This window comes from Chrysemys picta, chromosome 1, assembly GCF_011386835.1.
Source record: "Chrysemys picta bellii isolate R12L10 chromosome 1, ASM1138683v2, whole genome shotgun sequence".
Taxonomy (NCBI): Eukaryota; Metazoa; Chordata; order Testudines; family Emydidae; genus Chrysemys; species Chrysemys picta.
In genome coordinates this window covers 149,957,502-149,984,021 of record NC_088791.1, presented here as the reverse complement: position 1 = coordinate 149,984,021, position 26,520 = coordinate 149,957,502, and the positions used below count along the sequence as shown (strand labels likewise).

The following is a 26,520-nucleotide window of genomic DNA, read 5'->3' as shown; positions in this document are numbered from 1 at the left end:
CTGACGCCCTTTTTGTTTTTTGAAGGGTGAAAAGTGATCTCTTAATAGAACAGATATTTATAACTGACTGTTCAGGAGGAAATTGACAAGGTGGAAAGCAGGTCATTTTGGAATGGCAATGCCACAAAACGCCTGGGAAGCTGGGACTGTCAGTACTAATCAATATATTCCACTATATCTATCACAAATCATTTCTAACAAAAACAAACTGGAGCAAGTGGAATGTGAGAATCCATTTACTACCAGCCTCAATTGTTGCTTGATGTTGAAAGACTGGAAACGCTCTTGGGGATTTAGCACAGTAAAATGTCAATGCTGCGGTTTTTAATATTTATATTATGGTGGTATCCACAGTCTCTGGTTGGGACTTGGGGTCCTGTTGTGTTGGATGCTGCACAAACACACAAAAATATGGTCCCTGCCCTAAACAGTTCAGTCTAAAATTACACCATTTTATGAAATGCTGTGACAGCTACTGGTAATATTTTAACACTTTGGTTTTCATTAGCTGAGAAAAAAGTAATGAATAGCTGAAGTGCACTTCCTGTATTATGTCAAGAGTCTTTTTCTATACCTAAAAAAATGTGGCTTAGGGAAATTGGGGATCATGTCTCTTCTCTAAATATTGGGCAACAGGTTTTTCCCTGTAATATATCCACCACTACATAGTAATTGAAAGTTTTTTAAAATGTAAGGTTCTTTGGACATGTCTGTAAGTAAAGCATCTTTTGATTTATTTTTTTTAACTTCCCCTTAAATAGCTCCTTTTTTACAAGGATATGAAATCACTTCAGAGGTTATTTTTGATTTATACAAACTAAATAGAAAAGAGCATGTGTCCAGTACTAAGTTATGTTGCCATTTCCCTTTCTGCAAAGTGAGGCTAAGTGAAAGTGACCAGCAAGATTCCTGGTTTGTATTCCCACCAATGGCATTGGCACCGACAAGGATGGGAAGAAGTCAGTCTGCTCTCACATTGCTTCATTGTTTAAAATAGTCATCTGTCTTTGGGTTCACTTCCTTTATATTCTTACAGTATAAAAGAAATCTCTCAAAACAAAGTACTTCTAAAGCTGAAGGTGGTCTTCCTCTTCAACTGTTTGTAAAAACTCACTTAAAGATGACTGAAGTGTCCATAACAGCCAAATGACCAATTAATTTGGTACCTTGGTTTAGAATTACTAAACAAAACTGACCTTTTTTTCCCCATTCCTGTAGATATTACATTTGTCTCCTCTATCATAATGGTTTAATACTTTATTTAATTTTCAATGTAGTGCTGGTGAAAGGTATAGACTTGAAAGCTACTTAAGATCTCTTGGCTACAGAATCAGTGCAGCTAACACCAGTATAAACTTCCACATCCTTTCCTACTAATTGCCTCAATTATGCCCTGGAGGGAACAGCTGAGTTGAGAGAGTAGGCACTTGTGTACATTTAAAACTGTTATGCTGCTGCAGTGCTTCAATGCAGATGCTAGGTTCGCTGTCAGGAGGGGTTCGCCTGTCGGTGTAAGTAATCCACCTCTGAGAGGCAGTAGCTACGTCAACAAAAGAATTCTTCCATCCACCTACTGCTATCTACACAGGGATTTAGGTTGTCTTAACAGTGCAGCTCAGGGGTAGTTGAACTGACCTAATTTTCTAGTGTAGACCAGGCTTCGATCTGTCTTTTTTTTGACAGTGGGGATTTGTCCCAGTTAATTATCTGTGGCCAGCCATTGGTTTATCTGCACTCATACAAACCCTTAGTGATGACAAAGCCGTGACTCTCACTGATGCATTCCTTTCTTGCTTGGAACTGAGTAAGATGCCCTGCCACGAACTGCAGTTTTAACATCAATGGCTATAACTAGGACAAATTCCCACTGTGGACAAGTGCCATTTAACTACTGACCCTCATACCTGTCAGTCGCCCAGGCCCAAATGAGAAATGGAATTTATGAGAGAGAAAAAGTGAAGGGGACAAACTATTCATGTGGAAAACTTGAAGGTATTGTGGTATTTGTTCCTTACTGAATAACTATCTACAACCTCAGCTGCTTCCTTCTCCATTTCTGATGTAAATCATCAGTAATAAAGGTGAGGTCACCACCTCTGTGTGGAAGGTATGAGATGTTGGGACTAACATCAGTGTCATTCCTTGAAATTGGGGACACTTTGAGAGTTATACTGGACTCTGTGAAGACAGCCAACAGTGGTGCTAACTGTAGTCACAGTAACCCGTTTTCCCATGGACTGCCAAACAGTCATCAAACAGTAACAACTTTTAGTTACATCTAACCTGGACCAGATTCAAACTGGTAAGGTAAAGGTGAAAAATCTCTCCCATTGCAGCCTCCTAGATTGGTTTAAAAAAAGTTCATTTCTGAAGTAGAATGAACTATGCTTTTCCCAGAATTGTCAGTTTGCATCTTTTTTGGTGGTTGGAGATGAGACAAACAGTGGTGGCCAAATTGTCTTTAAATTTCTGAAGGAAACCGCTACAGTTTTGACCTGCTGCTGTGAAGAACATCTTCACTGAGTAACTCCTGAACTCTTTTGTGGGGGGAAAAAACAACCTGGTACAGAAGTGACAGCAGCTCTCTCCTAGGTCATGTACTTAATTCACCAAATTAAAAAAGCACAGACTGTGTGTGTTTGTATCCATATTTCTCTGACAGCTGACAAAGCTGAGGTGGTTGAGCTTCGTCCTCACCATGAAGTGGAGAGGATAGATGTGGGGAGGTCTTGGAGTTTCACTGTGGGCACCCCTCTCCCACTCTGTCCTAGTGTAGTGACATTGTACGGGGTGTGTGTGTGGGGGGGGGGGGGGGGAGTCTTCTTTGTGCAGTTTCCTCTTGTCCTAATGCACAGTGCCGCTCTCCCATTGCACACTAAATTCCTTTGCCAGCTGCTCGTGTGGTATGTTGTGTGGATGCCATTCTGATTGATTCAAGAGAAGGCTGAGTGACTGCTTCATGCAGAATGTGTGGCATAATGGGATTGCTTGAGACTGGGCAAGTTTGAGACTGGATAAACATTAAAAATACTGCTTACCTTTATCCAGGCTGACCTTTTTGTTGAGGTGGTAGCTAGCCATGGACCAAATCCCTGAGAATGTAGGGCTGGTTCATCTGGTTCATTTCGGGATGTCCTTTGAATCACTCACAGATTGTATCTGTTCAGTGTAAGCAGCACCACAGTTCAAGACCCTTAAACGTTCTGCCGGCAGGATTACCAGAAGTTCCATTCATCTGCTCATCCAGTGTGAGGTGGGGAGCAGCACCAGCATCCCTACCAAGCTGCTCCAGTCGTGGGTCTGGTATAGAAATGAGCAGCATGTTGATGCTTCAAGAAAGGAGCATGAGTCTTGGCAGCAGATTAAGCCATTCAGTACAGGGCACTTCGGTTGCTGCTGAACTGTCACTTGCTCTCTGGCCCCACATCCCTGCTCAGGCTCATCCCACCCCTGCAGCACTGGGGTTTGGGGATTCCCCCAATCTGCTCCTTCCTCCAAAATGGGCTCCTGGATGGTGGGAATATCTGTCACCTCCCACATAAGCAAAAGAGTCCCAGCTTAATAGCAGTGACTTTCCCTGTGTTCTCCCTTGGCTTTTACCCTAGACTTTAGCAGAGCAGCCCTCCAAAGTTAAGCGAAGGCAGTATTTAAACACTAGGGAAGAAGCAGCCAAATTCTGCTGGTGTAAGTGGGAGCAGAATTTGGATCAGTGTCTCTAAAATGTAAGACTCCTAATTTAATGTGCCCAGTGTGGCAGCTCTCCATACAATAGTATCCCTTTACCATCCTTATTTTGATGGCCACTTTGAGCTGCAGCTTGTCCCCCTTATACTTAAGTTCTAATGTATTCTTGAGGCACCATCCTTCCCTAGCTGTGAGGATAGTTTCAACTTCTGGTTTGCATTATTATAAACTTCTGTTGATGTAGCAAATGCTTGGTTTTTTTTCTTCTTCTACTTGTAAACCTTCTGCAAGGCACATCACAAGGTGTGTAGCTGGGCCAAGAATATACCTGCAGTGTTCACCAAAATAGTCATGTAATTCACAACCTGGGTGAAAGCTGTTGCTTAAACAGTATCGGGTGAGGTTTGTTTACCCGAGCCCTTTTCCCCTTGGGTACAGCTTTCATTGGCATTCACTTGGGAGTGTCTGATTAATACTTACTTACATTTTTACAGTTCTTAGATCCTGAAGTGCAGTAAATAGGGCTGAATCTCCGATTTCTATTCCTGAGGCTTACCCTTTCTGAAACTTTAATTCCTTAATCTATACAATGGAACCAATACAGTTTATCTATATCACAGGTTATGACGCTTATTGTTTGTAAAGCTATCTCGACCTAAAATATTTGTCGCCCCCCGCTACCATCATACCCGAGTATCTCCTGGTCTTCAATGTACTTATCCTCACAACAGGCCTGTGAGGTAGGTAAGAATTAATATTCCCATTTTACAGCTAGTCATCTGAGGCACAGAGAGACTGACTTGCCCAAGGTCATATAGGAAGTCTGTGGAAGAGCAGGGAATTAAACCTTAAGTCTCCCAAGTCCCTGGCTAGTGCCCTAACCACTAGCCTATCCTGCTCTGTTGGATGAGAAGTGTTGCAGAAAGGCAGAGTATTATTAGGAAGTGAATTTAATGCTTTTATCCTAGTATCTTACAGAAATTGGTAGGATGAGCTGTTGGGGTGACTTGGCCCTTCCCTTGAGCAGTGTGAATGTGGGGGATAAGTTTGATCAGTTCTCAGGGTCTGGGTAGTTTGAAATTGGCGTTTGGCCCTTGCCCTCTTCTGTCATTTGAAATGTGTCTGAATTTCCACTCTTTATCCCACCCAGATTCTCTGCATGGATGGGAGGAGCCCTGCCTTTTCTTGTCATTAAATTGGCAGGCATCTTCATGTTGTCGTCTTAACTTGTTTGGGGAATACAGAAAGATGAAGCCTCTTGTTCCTCTCCATCTCTATCAGCCAAATGACACAAGCCTATTTCTGCAAATGTTTAATGCTTTTTAATTTTAAAAGCTTGTGTTCCAGTTTCTCCTGCTCTTTCTTTTTCTCGGGAGCTCTGCAGTGAATTCTCCATTTTAACCAGCTCTGGCCCTACATATCTACCCTTGCTCCACTGCAACCTTGAGGCCAGTGCAATGCAAACGATTGAACTGTTCCCTGGGGCTTTTTGGCTGTGACAGCACAAAGCAGCCAATAAAGAGGGAAGAGTCAAGCATCTTGTTATTGGGAGCAGCTTGAACTTGAATTGTCTATTAACAGAGGTTGAGAAAAACTGTTTGTTTACAAAACAAATGCAGTCATCATCCATTGATGCCAGCAGGTTATTCTAAGAGGCTGCTTAACTAAAATTATTACTAAATATGTGCCAACCACAGTGACCAGGAGCCTGTTAGTGCACCTTCAACTATTGCAGCTGTATCTCTGACCTGGGATTTGTAGCCATCCTGAGCACAGGAATTCTTCAAAAGTTTGTAGAAACTTCTGACTAGGTCGTCTTCCAGCCAAGCTAGGCTGCTGGGTCGATCTAGCTTTATATACCATGCCCATCAGTATAGTACATAAGTGCTGAACCTCTTGCTCCACTTTGTTCCATTTGTAACTTATTTCTAGTAAAATGTCTCATTAACTTTGTCACTCCTCTACTGGAGTGTATTGGTGGGCATGAGCTTTTAGGATTCATGTTTTCAAGCTTGTCTCTGCAACTAAGGGTATGTCTACACAGCAACATAAGCCTAAAGTTGGTGGGACTCAAATCATCTGATCGAGGAACCCTGGGCTTGAGCATCTACATTGCATTTTTAACCGTAGATTAAGAATTTTCTGACCTGTGCTTGAACCTATGGCTCGGGCGTCTACACTGCAGTGCACAGATCCGAGTCAAAGTAAACATATCCCAAAGTGCCTAGTGCCTTCCAAGTGTCAACACTCTAGCCCTAGAAACTCTACTGCCCACCCTGTTTCCTAACTGTGGCGGGGCTATTGATGCCCATAAGAAGCACACAAGTACATAACCTGCATGTTCAGCTCCCTTGGTGGCTGTCTCAGTAGAACGACAGCAGTTTGAGAGGGCCTTATACTGAACTACCATCTAATCTGAGAATTGGGCTCCCCACTTCTAGGCTGAGTCCCATGGCAGGACAATGGGGGAGGATAATTAGCACATCAGTCTCGAGAGCTGTCAAACGAGTGCCATGAAACTTTGCAATTCTTAATTTTTAAACTGGGCTGTTCAATGAAGGTGTTTTTGTTTGGTTGGTTTTTTAAATTTATTTTTGTCTGTTTTGTTTTGAAGTTTGACATAAAATGAAGGTATCAGAGAAAAGACACAGACACAGACAGCCTGGCTGGTGCCAGCTGCAGAGGGTGAAATGCGTCCCCAGGGCTTGGGCTGTAGTGTGCGCCAGCACCTCTGGGATCCCTTATTCCTGCCCTTGCCACACCTCAGGAAGCAGGGATATGGGATCCCACCCTGGGAGGCTGTGGGGAAATTTTGGGGCTGGCTGTCACTCAATGCCCTCACAGTGCAGGGTGCCCGGGTGCCTCTGCACACGCAGCCCCAGGGAGGGCGGGGGGGAGGGGAGGTGGCTGACAGCAAGGGGCAGCCAGCAAAGCGGGACCAAGCAGCTGCCCTGCAGGGAGGGGAAGTGGCAGAGCTTCCAGCTCAGCATGGCTGGGGGAGAGATGATGCTTTTGCTCCCTGCTCCAGGCAAGCTCTGCGCATAGGGTTACTAACATCCAGGTTTTTCTGGACATGAGCTCTTTTCTTTTCTTTTCTTTGGTCCTCCGATTTCTGTCGGGGCAGATTTTTGAAATATGAACAAATGTCCATCATCCTTTTTCCAACATCAATTCTCGTAGAACTGCAATTCCCCGCGTGCCTTAACAACAGTGTGCCACCCTTCCTTCTGTACTGCTGCTGCTGGGGGGTGTCGCCTTCAGAGCGGAGCAGCTGGAGCATGGCGACTGCTGGCTGGCCGCCCAGCTCTGAAGGCAGCACCACCGCCGGGAGCAGCGCAGAAGGAAGGGTGGCATGGTATTGACTGCTGAGTCGCTGAATGGGATCCTGCTTGTACAGTACAACTTCAGGCACACATCTTGCAAAGACTTTCACAGCTACTTGATGAGCAATCAACCACTGCTGAGAAAGATCCGCTCTCCAGAGAAATACGCATGGACACAAGAAGTGCAGGAGGAAAGGGCTGACTGCATGTGAAAAGGTACATTTACATTTGATTTACATTTATTTTTGAGGCCATTACACTTGTTGTTTATAAATGTTAGATATTCAAAGTGGAAAGAAACTGTAGAGTAGAAACTGTGTCCCGTCCCCCTCTCCCCCGTCCCATCTGCCCCAGCTACCTCTCCTCCTGGCAGCGTCCTCTATGTGGAAACTTGAAATATGGTAACACTACGCGGCAGTGAGGAGGAGCTGGAGCAAGAGCTGCCACTGCCACCAGAGGAGCAGGACCAGGCAGCAATGGCCCTTCCAGCCACTGTGCTTCCTGCCTGTAGTGCTGCTCCCCTGCTTCTGGGAACTCTGGGATATATTTGGAGGACTTCCAGGACCTGAGTCAAGCTGGGTCTGCATCCATACAGGAAAGCAACAGGGCTCAGACCCTTCGTCCCAGCTTAACACAGGCTCAGAACCTCCAGGTCTGCAGGGTCCTAGGACCCTGGGTCTGAGCCCTCGGTTAGCACAATGGGTGTGTGAACGCAAGTGGGGGTTAGGCTTGACCTGGGCTTACATTGCTGTAGCCATATCCTATGAGGCTTTTATAAAATGAAAGCCGAGGTTCTCATATAATCACTGGATTTCAACACCCGGGGCTCTAAGACAAACACCAAATATCGTGAGCGCTGGCAATGCTTTGTAACCTGCAAGCTAAAGCCAAGTTGCTGTAGGAAGAAGTCTCGGCGACTGGGGAAGAGGCATGGGGGACCGGCCCTTTGGGGAGGTAATACTGAGCACTACCAAAATGCACTTCTAGTGTGAAAAGTAACTATACAAACAGCCTTGGGGGCCTGCCGGCTCAGTGCTGGGGCTGGGCTTTTACACGCATGCTCTGGACTGATCCTGTGCAGCTGAAGCAACTTTGGCTGGAGGTGCTGCCGGCCTTGCCATCCCTCAAAAGTTCAAAAATGATGAGCTATTCCCCCCAGATCAGAACATTTTGAAAGCCTATATAGTATTTTGGCCTGTCTTTGACAGTTAGATTTCCCCCTGCCCCCGCGCAATAGAAGATATTACCTCACCCCCTTAGTCTCTCGAACACGCCGGGGGTTGCAGTTACGCTGTTGCCAACTCCCCCGAGTGAGTGAGGTTCTGGCCCTGCTGCAGGAGCTCTTGTGGCTGCTGATGGAGCAGAGCTGCCACCATCTCCCCATACCCCAACAGATTAATTCAGTGGTTCTCAAACTTTTTTTTTTTTGCGGACCACTTGAAAATTGCTGAGGGTCTTGGCAGACCACTTAATGATCTTTCCAAATGTTTTTACCATTAACTAACTATTGTAAAACGCTTTGGATATAAGCACTATATTTAAAAAAATTGTTTTTCGATCTATAAATAAAAGCACACAACTCCTTTTAATATCAGTCGTCTTACCTTTCTAATGCGATGGATGTACCCTCTGTCCCTGCTGCGGCAGCCCCCAAGTTGGGGCTGGGAAGGAGGGGGGGGTCTCTCCCTGGCAGCCACAACCCTGGAGCTGGGGAAAGTCGCCTTTTTCTCTGGCCGCCGCAGCCCTGCACCTCCCAAACTCCTCACCCCACTGCCCCCTCCCACCTACCCCCTATTTCCCCCAAGGCCACCACCTCACCTTACGTCAGGGTCCAGGCACCTAATTAGTGGAGCCACACCTGTGCAGCTCCACTAATTAGGTGAGGGCCCTTCATTCTTTCATGTGCAGCTGCCCAGGCACGCACCTTAAAGGAACTATCCACTGACCATCTGAATGGAGCTTGCGGACCACTGGTGGTCCATGCACGGCAGTTTGAGAACCTCTGGTCTAATTAGTTAGTTCTGTATCAGCCCCACTATTAATTTCACACACCCAGCCCCGCATCTGCCTGCTCCTCCAGCCCTCATATCTGCTCTTTCTGACGCTCCAAGGACTCTTCACCCCCCTCTCAAGGAGGTGCAGGCAGCTGGAGTGGAGTTCTCTCCCTTCCCAAGCCTGGTGTTGGGAGGAAGCACGGTTAGAGCACTGACCTGCTGTGGGAGGTCCAGGTTCAATCCCCAGTTCTGCCACAGCCTTCCCGTGTGTGAGCCTGAGTGGGTCACTAAACCTCTTTGTGCTTCAGTTCCCCATCTGTGACATGGGGATGATGGCTCTGCCTAGCTCAGAGGGGTAGGGGGAGGATGAATACATCACATGCAGTGCTCAAATACTAAGATGTTGGGAGCCAAGTAAGTACCGTAGCTAGAGTTACCACCTTTGAAATGCAAAAAAACCCAGCAGCTGCCCAGCCCCAAGGCAAGCCCGCTGCAACCCCAACCACAAAGCAACTCTGCAAACCTCCCCCCTGTCAACACATGTGGTGCATTCAGAGGTGGATTAAGCTTTTGTGGGGCCCTGGGCGAAAGCACGTGAGGGCCCCTCCCCATCCCTTCTGCCTGTAGTCTCCCCCGCCCCCGGTGCTGGGGGGCTTGCACCACTCCGCTTGCCCAGTGTTTCTGCCCATTGTACACAGGAGGATGCAGTGGAGACACCCTAAGCTGCTGGGATCTTTCGGCTCTTCCTTCCCTCCTCAAAGCATGGTGCCACTGTTCCTTCCCCCCACCCTCCTCTCAGCCTAGGGTTGCCAATTTTGGTTGGATGCATAGGTGTTGACTCCATGGGTGCTCTGGGGCTAGAGCACCCATGGGGAAAAATTGGTGGCACGGAGGGGGCGGAGTTGGGGCGGGGACTTTGGGGAAGGGATTCGAATGGGGGCGGGGCCAGGAGCACCCACCGGCACCCGGGAAAGTTGGCACCTATGGTTGGATGTATTCCTAGAGGTTTCATCACATGACATAATCTTTAATTCCTGGAGACTCCAAGCCAATCCTGGAAGGTTGGCAACCCAATCTCATCCCCTGAGGTGAGGGAAGGAGAGGAGAGCTCTGTCAGCGTCCTGCAGCAACTCTGATTGGCTGCTCTCCCCCAGGATAGAGGGCAGTGGGGCAGGCAGCCAATCAGAGGAGGGTTCTCTCCTCCCTAGGCAAGGTTGACACTTGCATGAGGGGCTCCAGCTTCTCCCCTCAGTGGGTGACCAGCTCCAGCTGGGGTGGCCACTCTGTGCCCTGTGGCCAGCGAAGGGTGCCGGTGGGGAGGGAGTACTGGTGAAGACACCCTCTAATGACATCATGCAGCGCCCAATCTGAACAAGGCCCCGAGTGGCCATGGGCTCCCCGGTAAGGGGAAGGGTGGGGGAAGAAAGGAGGCAGTGGACAGGAAATAGATGAGGGTAGGGGGATGAATATTTCAATGCGGCAGCTGTATGTGACTTGATGCTGTCACAATGAATTAGCATCACTCACACAAAGCCTTCCTCCTCTCGCCTCTAAACTCTCCCAGGGCACTATTATTTAAACATCACTTTTGACCAAATCTTGGGGAGGGTTAGAGAAAGAAAAAGTAAAATGCACAGAACTTTTTGCCCAAAATAAACTGATCAAGTGCAGGTCTTGTCCCAGAGCACCCTGCATGAAAAACGGGTTGAGCAGCAGTTGGTCATTGCTAGAGATAGCTACTCTGCACGTTATTTCAAAGGATCCCTAACTCCACCTGCTAGCCCCACACAAGTGTCTCTTCATCCTCCTTGTTGCTAGATGTTGTGAAGGCCAAAAGCATAACAGGGTTCAAAAAAGAATGAGATCAGTTCTTGGAGGATAGGTCCATCAAAGGCTATTACCTAAGATGCTCAGGGACACAACCCTGTGCGCTGTAGTCTCTAAACCTCTGACTGCCAGAAGTTGGGAGTGGAGGACATGGGATGGATCACTCGATAATTGCCCTGGTCTGTTCATTCCCTCTGAAGCACCTGCCACTGACCACTGTCAGACGACAGGATACGGGGCTAGATGGGCCATTGCTCTGTCCTGATATGGCCATTCTTATTTTCATATGTGGAAGTTGATGCAATCACAAAATGGCAAGAGAGTACCAATGACCAACACAGCTTGGTGGCACGCTGGTGAGTTGTGCTATCAGGAGATGTTAATATGGAAGGATTCATGGACTAGCAAACTAGCTCGCTAAGACTGAAAAGCTGGGACAGTTGGCATTTTTCTGTAGTCTATTTGCAGTTAGATGTCTTGGCCTAACCTACTTAGACTGTGGTGACCCTGATATTACAAAGCCATCGGTGTCCCCATTGCTGATCACTTAGCTGTGCTAGGGCTTATTTTCGTTCCAGTATGTACCTATGTTTAGAGTCAGATTGACTGGATGTGTTACTCCAGTAAGAGGAACTTGGTTGCTTACTCCCAGCCATCCTGAACTGAACTGTTTCAAAACAATGCTCCAGCTCTCTGTCTGTCTTGCTCTCTTAGGGGATATTGGTATGAAGTTAAGAAAGGGAAAATTTAGGCTGAACATCTGGCAAAATATCATGACAGCGAGATCTTTTCTATTATGGAATCCCAAAAGGAGGGGTGGAGGCTTCATTGCTTGGGGTATTTAAAAATGGGCACAGTCCCAGAGAATATTGTAGGGCACAATCTTGCAGTGGACAAGGGGAAGTGGATTAGATGTCATACAAAGTCTTTTCCATCTGAGACATCTCAAATTCTTATAAGTCTTGCTCCAGTTTGAGGCCTAGTACGTTGGGAACTCCCGTAGTTAAACTTAGTTTTCCCCATTACCTAAATAAAGTTCTGGTGTTATCCTCGCTCAGCAACTGGTCCATGCCTGCTCAGAATCCGCATGGCCCTGACTGATACTGCTTTCTAACGGGATCTGAACAGAAGCCCCAGGACTCCTCCCCATCCCAAGAGTGTGATCCAGGCAGATAATTCAGTCAAAGAGCTACAGTTAGTGCTGAGCTGACTCTCTATTTAGAAATAAAGTCTAAGTATTTCCCAGGGAGGGTACTCACAAAGAGTGTGCTGCATGGTGCTGCCTCACTCCCTGGTTAGGGGCAACAGAGGGTCCTGTGGCACCTTTGAGACTAACAGAAGTACTGGGAGCATAAGCTTTCGTGGGTCAGAACCTCACTTCTTCAGATGCAAGTGGTTAGGGGTTTGAGAAAACCATTTGTTCAAATAGCCAAACAAATGAATTGATTTCCCTGTTCCCTTGCCACTGCTCTCTGATGCCCGTGTCTCCTGGGACAAACTTGCTCATAAGCTTGAGGGAAGCACTTTTGTGGGAGGTTTTTTTTTATCATCATTCTGGCAGCACATCCCTGTTATGTACCCTGCTGCTTTGATCAGTCCAGGTGCCTTTGTGGTTTGGTTCTCTTCCCCTGCCTCCTCCCTGAGTGTTTTCTCCCTCTCCAATTTTATTTTCAGCTACAAATGGATGAGGGTTGAAGCAACCCTAGGGGGGCTAGATTGGAGCTCAGGTGTGCTTTTTTCAGTTTAGCTGGTCAAAAAAGCCTCTGGAAATCCTGAGTCCTGAACCTGGCTTGGAGATCAAGGTTCACGGCTTGGAGACAGATGGAGGCTTCACCACTGTAACAAGCTGCTGTGCAGCCCACCCAGAAGTGCTCACTGGGCGTCCCTGGACTATATTCTCTTCCAGTTCTCTGTTCTCTTCCCACTCTCTCTACAGAGCGCTCTCTCTCCTGCTGTCTTTCCCTTCTCCACCCCACTTTCGCTATTTTTCTCTACCCTCCCTCGCGTATTTTGTAATCACAAGTTGGTGTGTTGCCTCTGACCTGTTGATCCTGACTCGAGGCCAGGGACAAGTAAGCAGGGCTGGGCACCTGGTGCCCATGCTGCTTTGCTGCTTCCGGCCAAACCCGACGCTTTCACTTTCCAGACGGAGCTGCCGACGCTCCTTGTGCTTACATGACTTTTACTGCCCGTGTCAGAGGCTTTCCCTTTGTTGTACACAGTATTTCCTGGCTGTCCTTCAGCAACACTGTGATTCCAAAATAGGCATGTCAAAATCCACTGGCATCCCCCATGGCCAGTACACCGCAGTCTGCCATTGGCTACTGGGGTCAGCTCTTGCACTGCCCCCAGCTTTTTTGTTCTCCATTGGAATTAACTAAAGTTAAGCACATAAAGCAGCAAAACCTACTAGTTAGAGCAGGGATCTGGGAGTCGGGAATTCCTGCGTTCTGATCCTAGCTTTGACACTTGCACAGGCAAGTCGCTTCTCCGTTCTCAGTCTGTTTCCCCCCATCTGTAAAAGGAGGGTAATAATCCTAATGATTTATTATTTCCACTGCAGTAGCACCTAGAGGCTGCCAAAGAAAGGTCAGGCCCCCATTGTGCAAGGTGCTGTGCATGCATGTGACAACAAGATGGTCCTTGGCCCAAATTGCTTCTACTGGCCTCCCTCATGGGGAGGTGAGAATTAAATTCCTCTTTGTGCAGTGCTTTCGAATCGTAAAGTGCTGTGTGTTATTGTTTAATGTGAAATGACTGGGACCAGATTCCTCGATGCCTGTTTGTCCAATAGCTACTATAGCACCAGACAGATGGTGGGCATGGGAAAACGGGAGGCTGAAACCCACCACAGACGTACAGGGCTTGTGGGTGTATGAGGTGAAGAAAAATTACTAAGGCTTCCTCATACCTTCCTGGATTTGAAATCTCTAACTAGGGATGGTGAGGGTGGGGAGGGGAAATAAGGACATACTTTTTAACTCAGTCTGAATATTTAAAATGCTCCTTAACCTTCCTCTGCCAGTGTGTCCTGCCCTGCCTCTCCTTACATCGTCTTCTATTCTATCCCTGGTCCCCGCAATGCCCTTCCTTAGCCCACTGTTCCACACTCACACACTCTGTGCCTTAAATCTGACTTCTCCTGCAAAGCTCACAATGTTGCTAATCCTTTGGGCATTCACTTTAAAGAAGGGCCCCAAAAGGAGTAGGAGAACATGTGGTGGGAAGGTTGAGAGGCTAATGCTTTAAATAAACTAACAATAGAAAATCTGGGAAATCTGGAGGCAGGTTTGAGTTTTAGACTACCAGCTCCTGGAGGCAGGGACTATATTTTCTGCTGGGTCTTGTATGGCGCCAATAACATTATCATCATTTGACTAATAATGAATAATAATAAGAAGTGTATTGTGGTAGTGTCAGGACTGGAGCCCCATTGTGTTTGGCACTGTACAAATAATAACACATAAAAGAGGGCTTGGAGAACACAGAGTGGAAAAGGTCCAGACCCTCAATGCTAAACAGTGGGCCCATTCTTTCTAACCAGGGACAGTTTGCAGCATGGACGCATGTCTCTAAAGGGCTCTGCCACTCTCCCCGGGGATGACGTACCCTTTTTTTAAAAGCCACCAACTCTTATCAGATCAATAAGGCCCAATCAATGGTTTTCCCTTCTAACGACGTGTTGGGTTTGTTATCTGGGCAGCTGGCAGCTAACAAGAGGCAGCTTTATATCTGTTTATTGTAAAGAAGGCGAAGCAAACTGCAGGCTGGGGACAGGCGGTGGGATGTTTACTGTCAATACAGCAGGAGAGAGAAAGGAAATATAAGGAGCAGAGGCCCTGGACTGCAACCCAAATGAGTGATCTGAATGTAAACATAGCAGTACAGCTACAGAAGAAAAGTGGGTGGATTGACCTCGACAAGGGAGTGTTTCTCTGTGTTTTGAAAGGGTTTATAAATGATCTAGTTAAGAGTTAGAAAACAGGAAAGTGTTTGTGGCAATCAGAAAATAATGCTGGGCAGGAGAGCTCTGAATCCCCAACAGAGTCTGAAAGGTGCTTCAAATTCAGACCAAAGGCAAAGCAGTGTTTGGGATTTTTTATATATGTATATATGTTAAGAATCACCATTTTAAAATAATAATAATAAAACCAGAGCTTGAAAATATAATTGGACATATTTTTTCCTAGTAGGTTGAAACACATTGTAACACAAAACGGAAAAAACAAGGAAACCTCCCAGCTTGTCTCCCCTCTTCTCCATCCACAGAGGAATTAGGTGTCTTGGGTTTGCAAGGCAAGGAAGGCTGCAGACCAAAAGCTGGAAGTGGTTCTGAAACACCCAGCGCCAAGCAAGAGAATAAAATTTAAATTTTGGAGCACAAGGAAGAACATCCTACCATGAAACCATTCACAGAAGAAGATGTGGAATTTTACATCCAGAATAAGGTAAGTATTTGTGTGTATATCTCTTCTCTGTCTCCACAAGTAGGGATGATCTTGAAAAGTTCAGAATTCAAGGATTGGATGCTTGTCTGACTTTTGAGTCTTGGGACAAAATGGGACTTAAGTATCATGATAATAAGATTTCTAGTGACATTTCCAATGCTTCCCTTTCAGAACCTTAGCAAAGGATTTGGTTTGGTGGCCTCTTAGCTTTTCCCTAGATGGTCATCCTGTCCCACTTCAGAACCAGTTTGTGTTTTGGGCTCTATCCTGCACAGCTTGGAATTTCAAATGTGTTACAGCTGGAGTTGTTTGTGTTTAGACCTAGTAGAGATTCTAGGGTTCATATTTATCCAGCCAAAAGCCCGGATTTGATAGAAACAGAGCCAAAAATATAGCAGCAAGGTTGTCTCTAGGGAAGATAATGCATGTGTTCAATAATTAGGGAGAGGTGGATAATACTAGAACTCACCTAATCCTTTTCCTAAACCTTGGATGCTTATCTAAACAAGCCAGCTAACCTTTTTTAAGAGAGCTAGGCAGGAACCAGGTTTCAATTTCATGGGAACTGCTCCAATTTTGAATTTTTTTTTCTGTTCTGAAATGGACCAAACCCCCGCAAAATTGAAATTGCCTGCACAATGAGAGATCATTTCCGGTCAATCAAAATGTTTTGTTCCAATTTCAGCTTATATTTATATTTATATTCTATTAAATACCAAAATTCAACAAAAAGTCATATTAAACAGAAAATGGAGGCTTCTGTTTTGAAAAAGTGGAAATGTTTTGCCCTTATCAGAACGCTGTTCATTTTTTTTCTAAACTAAAGATCACTGAAATCAACACGTCTTTGCAAAATGTTTCACTTTTAACAAACTGGTATTTTCCGATGGAAAAATGTTCCATCTGAAAATTTCCAGCCAACTCTGCCAATTAGTACTTCTCGCTGTAAAGATTTCTATTGAAGGGTGACATAGGAGCCAGAGGGCACGGTTGGGCATGGAGAGATTTGTGATAGTGTATTGCCTCATCTGCAGCGGTACTGAGCACCAGAGGTAGCATTTAAATGGGGCCCAGAGCCACCAGAATTTTAGGTTCCACCAGAAGCTTTTCATCCCTCAGAGAGCGATTTCTTTCCTAAGTGAGAGAGACAAGGTTCCAGTTATTAATCATTATTATTATGTATTAAATCCTGTCACCTCACAGCCTGTTTGTTAAAACTTATAATCATATAATGAACCAGCACAGATACCATGTAATAATTTATGCATGTTAACTTAAACGTTTTTTTACAACTGGGTCTATTAAATGTATGGATTCTTCTCTCCACTCCTCGGTCATTGATCTTCCTCCCAAGGGAGGCAGGGCAGCAGCCAGCCACCAGCCTGCCTGCAAGCTACTCCCTGCCTTTTTTCTGAATCAGTGTTGTTAACCCATTCTTGTAGCAAAGAAAAAATCCAAATATGTATTGGATGGAGATGGAGGGATGAATTCGACCCAACCCCAACTCGGTTCCAGATCCCAAACCAAACCCGTTTTTGATATCCAAAATATTAATACATTGGTGTTCAGTTTTTAACATTTGCTTTGACACTCCCAAAGCTGGGATCTGGAAAGGGAAACACCAGTATATGGCGAAAGAGGCTGTTCGGCACAGTGTTTATAACTGTGACGGGAAGTGGCAAACATCAGAGATCACATGGGAAAGCTGCTTCTCCCAAGACCTCCATCCTGTTTCTGGGGCCCGAGGTTCATCTATTACTAGATATAGTAATAACCATTGGTGAGTTTTCAGACACACAGTACTCTAATGAAGAGTGAATCAGTGGCGACTAAGGTGTAGAGGTCAGAGGAGGTGACTGGGAGAGTAGACCTGGCTTTTATTCTTGTTTCTGTCAGAGATTTACTGTGTGTCACTTCCCCTCGCTGAGCCTCAGTGCTGTTATTACAAAATGTTGTGATTTCAAATCTGCAAATCGTTTGGTTGGGATTTTGGCTGCAGGTTCTAGTTGGTTTCATTTTCTCCCAATTAGTTCTGCTAACGCTGGCTGTTGAGTTTCTGCTGGGTGTGTTCTTCACTGCCTCTATCCTCCTCATATAAGATCAGGCACCAGGATGAAGGGAAGCACAGTGAACAGTCCTCACTCATCATCCTGCATAATGATCCCTAGATAGAGGAGTAATTAGACATATGTCAGTTAACTTACTTACTAATAGCAATGAACTAGCCTCAGAACGGTTTGGTAAGGCTAAGCCTGCATCCCATATTGACAAATGTGTGAGGATCATATGTGGAATATGCCAGTGTCCTTCACTAGGCATGGTCTTGTATATTCCTTCTGTTAAACCCTGAATAATTGACTCTGGCCTGTATCTTGTATCATCCCTGTATGACCCTGGCTCTTGTGCTGGTGTGGGACGATTCATGTTGGTTCTTATTTATCTGGTTTTCCCGTCCACCTCCTCCATTCCACTGAAACGTGTGATAAACAATATTTTGGCTGATACTGCTTGACTGGAGGGAGAGTACAGCAAGGCACAAACTTCCTGTGAGAGCTTGTGGTTACCGCTGAGATCAGCACAGAGGAGGAACTTCAGCACCCTTTAGAAATGGAATTGCTCCTATGCTTCACACATGCAAGGCCACTGAGCCAAGTTCAGACCAGTCAGTTGAGTTGTGTCAGCCTACGCCAGGAATGAATTTGAGTCAGTGTTTTCTGTCATAGCATCAGTGGGCTTGACCCAGCAGAGAATACCTCAGCCACACAAGCTCTAGGAGACTGCAGTTCCTGGATCAGTGACTGGCTAGCCTATGCAAAGGAAAAGCTAGGTAGTCTTAGGCCAAAACCAAAATCGGCCAAAGAATGGAGAAATTCCAAGATAATGAATTCTCTACCTACACTTCCATACTGTAATACATTGCTGAGTGGCCTCATCTACTTTAGACCCTCCAGCCAGAACTCCATTCTCACCAGATGGAGTAAGCTGGCAATTATCAAGAGGAGAACTCTAAACTTTTATTGCCCAGAGTTCTGTACGCACACACATTTCAAGATGCCCCAGGTTCAGGTGATCTCTTGGCTGGAGATAGATTGTTTGCAGTTAGTCATGATGTAAAGTTACTTGCTTGATGTCTACAGGTGGAACGGCGACACCACCTGGTGTCTAAGACAGTGGATGAGGTGCAGAAGATCATCCAACAGCTGACCGCAGAAATCAGCTACAGGGACACGCGATTTCAGGCCATCTCTAACTCTGGTGTGCACAACGAGAATTTTAGGGTAAGGGCAAAAGGTTTAGTGTACCGTCTGGTGAGCTGCATGCAATGAGTTGGTGGTTCACCCCTGTTCATAGTGGGCAAGTATCCATATCACAAACCAATACCATAGTTGGCACATTGTCATCTTTACTGGCAGTCTCAGCAGAGAAGCCACGGTCTGAAGGGACTGTGGAAACTGAATTCCCTTGTTCCTGCTACAGGAGGATTTGGCAAGGCAAGATTAAGGAGTTGGGTAGTTTGCCTTGCTACTGCTGCCATGTGTAACATGGTTAACCAAAGGACTTCTGTCACCAGGGGAGGTCTCAGAGATTTTACTCATAAGCTGGAATTTTTCCATTTTCATCATGAGGATGTAAATTGGATGGTGGGAAAAGTGAAACTTCCCCCTGGATTAGAGTGTCAGATACCCACCAAAATAATAATGTTCACTCTCAACTCTGCCAGTGTGAAGACTGGTTATTTCATGTGGCTCTTTAAGTCAGAAATAAATCAGTTTAATAATGAAAGAATAATAATAAATTTGAACAGACCTTTTCATCTGAAGAGCATTATGTTACTATAGTTATGCATTATAGACTCCATTACTGAAATGCAGCCACTTCTAGGGTGGAACAAAGCAACTGAGTAAAAGCACAGAGCAATCTTTGCAATAGTTTGGGGCAGAAAGTGGAAAAAAATTAGTGTATGTGATTGAAGCTTCAATGGGTATTTGGGGAGGCAGAACATTATTACCTGAGTTGGAATTTGGCTATGCTCTGGGGCACGCAGTCTTAGTCATTCTTAGGCCATTTTTGAAATATGGCATCTCCAGCAGCACAGTACTCCATGGTAACAGTATTGATCCACAGAGAAGAGTGCCCCATTCTGAACCACAAACACCACTTGGTGCATCATTCAGCTGGTCCCCCAAACTGACCTAGCTGAATCCCGCTTAACATGCAAGATGTGGCAAGATCCCAGTCCAAGATGGAATGGCTGCTGAAGCCTGCAAAAAAAGCAAGATAATCTGTTTTGGGGGGAGTAATCAGGAATTACTATAGGTAAACTTGATCTGACCAATCTCTGCCCAAGTGAGACCCTGAAAACTTAACTATCTATAAAGTGGCCAGTGTATTATCCATATTTAACTAAATCCAGTGCTAAAAATCTGCATGTTATAGTCAAGTTGAGAGGGGAGGGGCGGGGGGGGGATGTAACTGTTTGTTAACTATATTATGTAGGAATGGAGTTGTAAAAGATGCATTTATAAGAGATGACAGTTATCTCAAGGCACTAGCTACTCCTGCTTCCAAAACAAAGCCCATAAAGTTATTGCTGTGACTGCCCCTGGGAGAGTAATGTGGTTGAAAAGACATCAGAGCACATGCCAGTCAGTGTTTGATACTGGGAGTGGACAATGGGATGGATCACTCAGTGACTGCCTGTTCTGTTCATTCCCTTTGAAGCACCTTCCACTGCTGGCAGACAGGATATTGGACTAGATCAAATGGACCATTGGCCTGACCTAGTATGGCCGTTCTTATGTTCCTTTCAGGAGAACTTTTGGGGTGTTGCTTTTGGGAACAGGAATCATTTAATATGGTGTGATCCCAATTGTTGGGAAGATCCAGACATCCATGTTGTACTTTAAGCATTCCTAACTGTGTTCTTCCAGAAATAGAGCTGGACAAGAAATTGTTTTCCTGTCTTGGGAAGATTTTTTTCAGATTTCCCATCCTGAATCAGGACAAAAAGTCAACGTTTTGAAAATGTTCACAAACTAAAAATCTGGGGGAATAAAATCAGTTTAGGTCAACTGAAACATTTTGTTTTGATAAAATATAAGATTTGTTTTGATTTTGACCTTTTTTATTTTAATAACTATTTTTAGTATACATGAACTTAAACTTGGAACTGAAAAGTCGGGGTGGTCAATCCGGGGCACGTGGGACAGCTTGAGGGGCGTTGGTGAGGCAGAATTGGGCAGCTTAGCTCCCTCTCCAGAGCTGTCAGCGTGGTACTTCCCACCAGTGTATTATCTCTGTGGACAATAGCTGGGCAACCTTTTCTTTATTATTAGGCTCGGCGGAAACTCCAAAATGCTGCAAGAACTAACTGTATGGCACGTGCTTTCTCTCCATGTTCTGTATACTTCTTATTTTCCTCTCTGCTTCTCTCAGGATCAGCCAGCTTTACTGGCCAAGTGGTCCGCTCTGCTTCGGGGGAAACGCCCATTCCACCCATCTGTCCAGGTACAAATACCTCACACCGACTCCTCCAAACGGTTGCACCCATGCCTGCTTCATCCTCATCCATCCCTCTTCTCCAGATATGAGATCCCTCACCCGCATAGCCAATCTCCCCTCTGACCTTCCCAGCCTCCTTGCAAGGGAACTCGGAGCACAGGACCCTTGTTTCTAACTTACTACTTCCTTCTTGCTATACCCTAAGGAATGCTTTGCATTTTGCCAGGAGCCCAAGGGCTGGGCTGCATCTAATTTGCCTAACTTTAGCAACTATTTTTAATACAGAGGAATGGGCCACAGACTACAGGTGCCAGCATAGATTGCTCTAGTTTGCTCCCAGTGGCTTTGCTCAGATAAAAGTGGCACATGGCATGCTGGGGCTTGTAGTACGTACAGGCTGCACAGAATGTCCATATGAAAGACAAAGATGGGTGTGAGTCCTATTCAGCCAATGGGCTGAAATGTGAATGCACCTATTCCATTATTGCTAACTCTCACGATTCTGTCTGGAGCCTTTTGATATTTGGTGTTTTCTGCTAAAGCCCCATCTGCAGGAGTCTTGTGATTCCATGAGCCTCTCAGATTTCATTTGAAAAACAAAAAAGTACATTTCTAGCGCTCATGGTTAGAGCAAAGCTTGAAATAATGACTTGAGTGCAGCCCCCGGGGCTCAGAAACCAGAAGGCAAATATAAAGAACCCCCCAGATTGTTTAAATCTCATGATCTCTTATGGCTCGACTCATAATTTTTGAAAGTTTGGGAATGGCAACGCGGTTGTTCAATACACTGGGGCTTGCTCACCCCATCGCCAGCCTTCTGAAAAGTGAGATTGATGTATGACGTTAGCCAGCACAGATTCAATGATGTGTCATTCACTGAGGCCCTGCTGTTATTTTTAGTCTGATTTTTGAGGCAGGAGTGATCATGTGGCACAAAGCAGCCTTGCCCAGAGGCCATGCACACACAGATTCTCTCCCAAGCCAGGACAGCTTGAAGAAGTGAGATTTTAAAATATCTCATTGAAATACACTGCAGGAAAATCCTTCATCATGAGAGAGAGAGAGGCCTTACAACACTTTAAGAGTAATTTGAAGTGACGGGGGAATCTCAGTCTGATTGAGCAAGGCTTAAGCAGTGGCTGAGTTCACATTAGGATCTGGGACCTTTGTCCTTGGCTCGGATCACTGGACCAGTGTTTCTTAGCCTGTGGATCACTGGTAATTCACTAGGAGGGGAGCATTTGTGGTTCCCAGGTGCATCAGAACAATTCCATTACAATCCGGGTGAGCAGGTAAAAGTAGACATCATAGAATGGAAAACGGCTGGGGGGAAATTGATTTTGTCCTGCATGATTTTTTTCTGTGCAGATGTGATTAAGGAAATGCATTGTAAAATAAGCCAGTCATTCCATGAAAGCTGCTGTATTCTGTTCTTATGGAACGTTGCATGTAAATTTCTAGATTGGCTTTGCTTATTTCTCAACACCCAGAAACAAAAATATTTCTTGTGGGGTCCATTTTGTTCTGAAATTTCCTGTGGTGACTGTCCTCTTTCCTCCTCCTGTCCTTATATAAACGGGGAACTGGATTTGACTAAACAAAGGTTTCCGCAACTGCATTTGCAATTTCTATGCTTCCTGCTGGTAGGCTTTGTTTTAAAAAATCCTACCGTGTTCAGCAGCAATATCCTAAGTCAGTGGAGCTACCAATAGTGTTACTACAGTGCTTTGGACCATTATTGGAGAATGGCGGAGTGTTTTGTTTACCTTGGGGTAACCACCTTCCAGCAATTGCTGTCAGTTTAGATTCTGTTTCTCTAGTAGGTTTTCCCCTAATAATGTCAGGGTGAGTTATGATTAGTGATAAGCAAAGCTGAAAAGCTTCAGAGTTCAGATTGTTAAACGTCTGGATGTTTTAGCCACATTGTTTGGACCGAGAGAGCCGAGATGGTTCAATACTCCAAAAACAGTTAGGAAACATTTGTTCAAATTCTGAGTAGCTAATAGGTTTGACTTTGTTCATTCCCCTGCTAATTCACTATTCACAAAGAGCTTTTTATAGGAGAATGGTTGTTCTTCATATGAAGACCATATTGATATGCAAGCAAGACTAGTGGCTATTTGTTATTTATCAACTTGTTTATTACACTCATGTTTTAAAAGTTTGTCACCCAATCAAAGAGCAGAAACAATTCCGTGTGACATAGGTGACCAGACTACTGGATTCGCTTCCTGGTTCTACCACTGACTCACTGTGTGGCCTTGGGAAAGTCACTTCACTTTTCTCTGTTTCAGCTTCCCCATCTGTGAGATAGGGAAATATTGTCCCTATCCACAAATCAGTCTGTAAAAGGCTTATTTTACTAATGTCTTTAAGGGACTTTGGGATTCTTGGGTGAAAGGGGCTAGAGAAGTGAGCATTGACATTATTATTACTACTAACAATCTCTAGGCCAATCTCTAGAAATAATACTCAGGCAATAATTTACACATATCTTGCCTTCCATCCTAGCATCTCTCTCTGTAACTGCATCTTTTGCAATTGCAGATCTAACCGTGGAAGATTATGGATCCAAGGAGGGGAAGGTGGAGGGAGAGGTAACAAATCAGCCAACGGTGTTCCGATTTGACGTTGGTAGCATTGCCCATGATGGTCACTTCAGCTTCCTTCTAATGATAGTTTTCTCATTTTGTGAACCTAAATAGCACATGGCTGACACATTCTAGCCTCCAGCCTTATTCTAAGACCGTGTCCTAGCCAGATCGGCTCGGAGTGGGACCTATCTGCACTTAGCTGTTTCCATTCCAGCGTGACTTTCCCTTTTGCTCAGAAGCCCCAGTGATTCTACCTGTTGTGACCATGTTCCTCGCATCCAGGTTGTAAATCTGCCCTCATTTCCTCTCTCAATCTCTCTGAACTCTTCTAGGTCTTAGCACCCAGCCACTTCCTCATCACAGTCCCACTGCGCGGCCTGACAGGGTACCGGGAGCACCAGGTACGGCACTGGCGGTATTACACCGTGCATGGGGCAAAGCTCCTTTCCCCAGTACGGGACCCAGAGGAGCTGCAGCAGTGGCTGGAGGTGGAGCAGTTCTCAAAGAGCCTGCAGCAGTGGCATGAGACAGAGGTGAACATCGAAGGTGATCTCGTTCCAGCCAAGGTCCTTGCCATCTTCAGGGAGTTGATGGAGAAGTCAATTACCTCCTGTAACCTCTCCAGTGAGTTGAGCGGGAAAGGTGTGAAGGGAATCCGCCTCTCAAGTGCAGTCCTCTGACAGGGGACTGTGATCACTACCCATAGTGGGTGTTTGGCCACTTGCTTCATTCCTTGTGAACAGAGATTGGCTCACACACCCCACAGCTGAGGAGACACTGGCCCATGATGAAGATGACTTCCATTTTCACAAGTAAGACCTCTCGACCCAGGTTCAGATTACAAGCTCTCAGTGCTCAGGGATGTTCGGATTTTCTGTTATGAATTTCGACCCCATCCTCCCTCAGCACCACCCCAAAAAATCAACTAACATTTTCTTTTGCCTACATTTTCAGAAAATAATCTGCTTTTCTGCTGGGCCAGAAACTATGTGGGTCCTATAGGCCTTCTAGGCTTCTCCAACCCAAGCTACAGAGCTTCCATGGGGTGTCCTTGTGCCCTCTGCAGAGGGGAAGCGCTGGTCCCTCTTGCCTACAAATGTCTTTAAATTAAGGCAGTTGAGGTTGAAACCTGTGTCCATGGCCAGCTGGTGTTTAAGTCCATTCCTTTCTGGGCCTAGACCAACCAGAAAGACACCCTGTGATGATGTGGATGAAGGTTAGGACAGTGAATGGGGAGAGGATTGGGAATGGTACTGGGAGGCAGGGGCACCCCCAGGTACTTTTGACATGGTACGCCCCAGGGCTCCCCGATGCCCTCTCCCAGCCAGCTCTCCCATGGGGGCACTCGCCGCAACTCTTGAGGCTGTCGCTGAGTGTGTCCTGTGGGCAGAGCAAAGGGGACATGGGCTGTTGTGGGGTGAGGCTGGGTAGGGAGCCTGGTGCAGGAGCCAGCCCCGTGGTAGTGGTGAGCAGAAGCAGTGCTGGCTGCCGCGCTGCCCCTTCAGGTTTGGCCCCATGACCGCTCAATTATGGCGGGGGTGAGAGTGTGGCAGGGCCAAAATTGAGTGAGCGGCATTGCGACCTGGTGCATGGGGGGTTGCAGCGCCACTCAGGTTTGGATGCAGGAGGTTGTGGGGCCAAACCTGAGTGGTGCTGCAACCCCCGTATACCATGTTGCAATGCCGCTCACTCAGTTTTGGCCCTGCTGCCCTCCCATCATGATGCAGGGACGGCGGGGTCCAACCTGAGTGGACAGTGGGGCAACCAGCACTGTTCCTCCCCACCACTGTTGTGGGAAGGGTCTGATGCTGACGCCTTGCCGCCCCTGCCAATGGCATGCACCGTGTGTAATGTGCCTTCGGCTGCAGGCACCACTGCTTGGAGGTGAACAGTCCTCTAGAGAAGCCCGAGGGTTTCATAGCTTTGCAGCTTGTGGCATTAAGCGGCTGCCTGGCAGAGCTTCTCCTTCGAGCAAAACCCTTTGTTCTCTTTATTCAGACTTTAGACCAATACCGGCTATGCCCAGGCTGCTCCCATCCCATCCTGCTTCGAGGTAATGTCACCGGGAGTCACTTGCAGCAGAACTGCTGCTACCTCTCATAGGCAGCTCCAAAATATGTGTTTACGTCCCAGCCTTCCATACAAAAGAAACTGAAGAATTGATGGCAGATGTGATGTGCTTTGAGCTGTGTTTTAAACACTCCTTTAGAGCTGTGGCTGCAGTCACCTCTAACTGCTAGCTTATGGGAGGCCACCTTAATAATAATAACCATACTTAGCAATTGTCCTCTTTGAAGCACTTTACTGGCTTAAACTTATTAAACCCACACGCTCTGGTGTGAGTAAGTATTATTATTATCTCCATTCTTTAGCTGGGGAAACTGAGGCACATTGGTTGTATCTTGGTCAAGGCTGACCTCAGACCATGTTGCCTCTCTTCTAAGGACAACTTTACCTTTCGGTGGGATGACGCTGCATCCCAGCATTGCAAACGCATGGATGCAACTTTCCCTACCCAGATGTAACTCTGGATTTTGGAGAGACCTGTTAAAATCAAACTCAGTGTTCAACCAATTCATTTAGCAACTCATTCCTATAGCAAATATTTATTACTATTGAGGGGGATGGAGTAAAGAAAAAAAATCCCACCACCAAGCAGATGCTATGGCTTGGCAGAAAAGTCAAATGTTTTGTTTTCTTGCCTCAGATATTTTACTTATGTGGAAGGCAACGTGTCAGGGTGAAAACCTAACATTCTTTAAAGCAACAGCTCCCAAACTGTTGGTTCATCAAAGATGTCTGGGCATATGGTGCTGACTCCTCTGGAACACAACAGATGGGAGAAGAGATGGACTGAAGTAGGACAGTGTGATTAACTGTTTTCAAATAGAACAAACTCTGCCAAAGACAGCTTAAGTTACCTAAACACTTCCCTGATTTCACTGTTGCCTCTTTGCCGCGCAGTAGCAGATTTGGAGGCTTTGCAGTGCCTCAGTTTGCCATTGTCACTTCAGACTGCTCAGACTGTCCACTGGAGTTGGCTTCCATGTAAGTTCCCAGCCAGACCAGAGTATGCCTAACTCACACAATATCCTTAATAACCACTAGGGGCAGAGAAAAGCCTCACAGCAGAGTTCATGGATGTGAA

The 26,520-nt window shown here is 45.9% G+C and overlaps 1 protein-coding gene across 7 annotated transcripts in view; it reads left to right on the top strand.

Moving 5' to 3' along the window:
• The first annotated feature begins 110 nt into the window (after positions 1 to 110).
• Positions 111 to 26,520, top strand: part of MAB21L3 (mab-21 like 3) — a 30,736-nt gene continuing 4,326 nt past the window's right edge. Inside the window, exons 1-5 of one of the 7 annotated variants that reach the window (XM_065572879.1) lie at positions 111 to 7,223; positions 15,098 to 15,276; positions 18,414 to 18,554; positions 20,713 to 20,784; positions 23,705 to 23,996. In XM_065572879.1, coding sequence (XP_065428951.1) covers positions 15,229 to 15,276; positions 18,414 to 18,554; positions 20,713 to 20,784; positions 23,705 to 23,996 — 553 coding nt within the window. In that variant the 5' untranslated portion in view covers positions 111 to 7,223; positions 15,098 to 15,228. Of the gene's footprint in view, positions 7,224 to 7,273; positions 14,730 to 15,018; positions 15,277 to 18,413; positions 18,555 to 20,712; positions 20,785 to 23,704; positions 23,997 to 26,520 lie in introns of those variants that run through there. The other 6 variants (XM_042852522.2, XM_065572875.1, XM_042852517.2 and 3 more) reach the window with 6 other exon arrangements.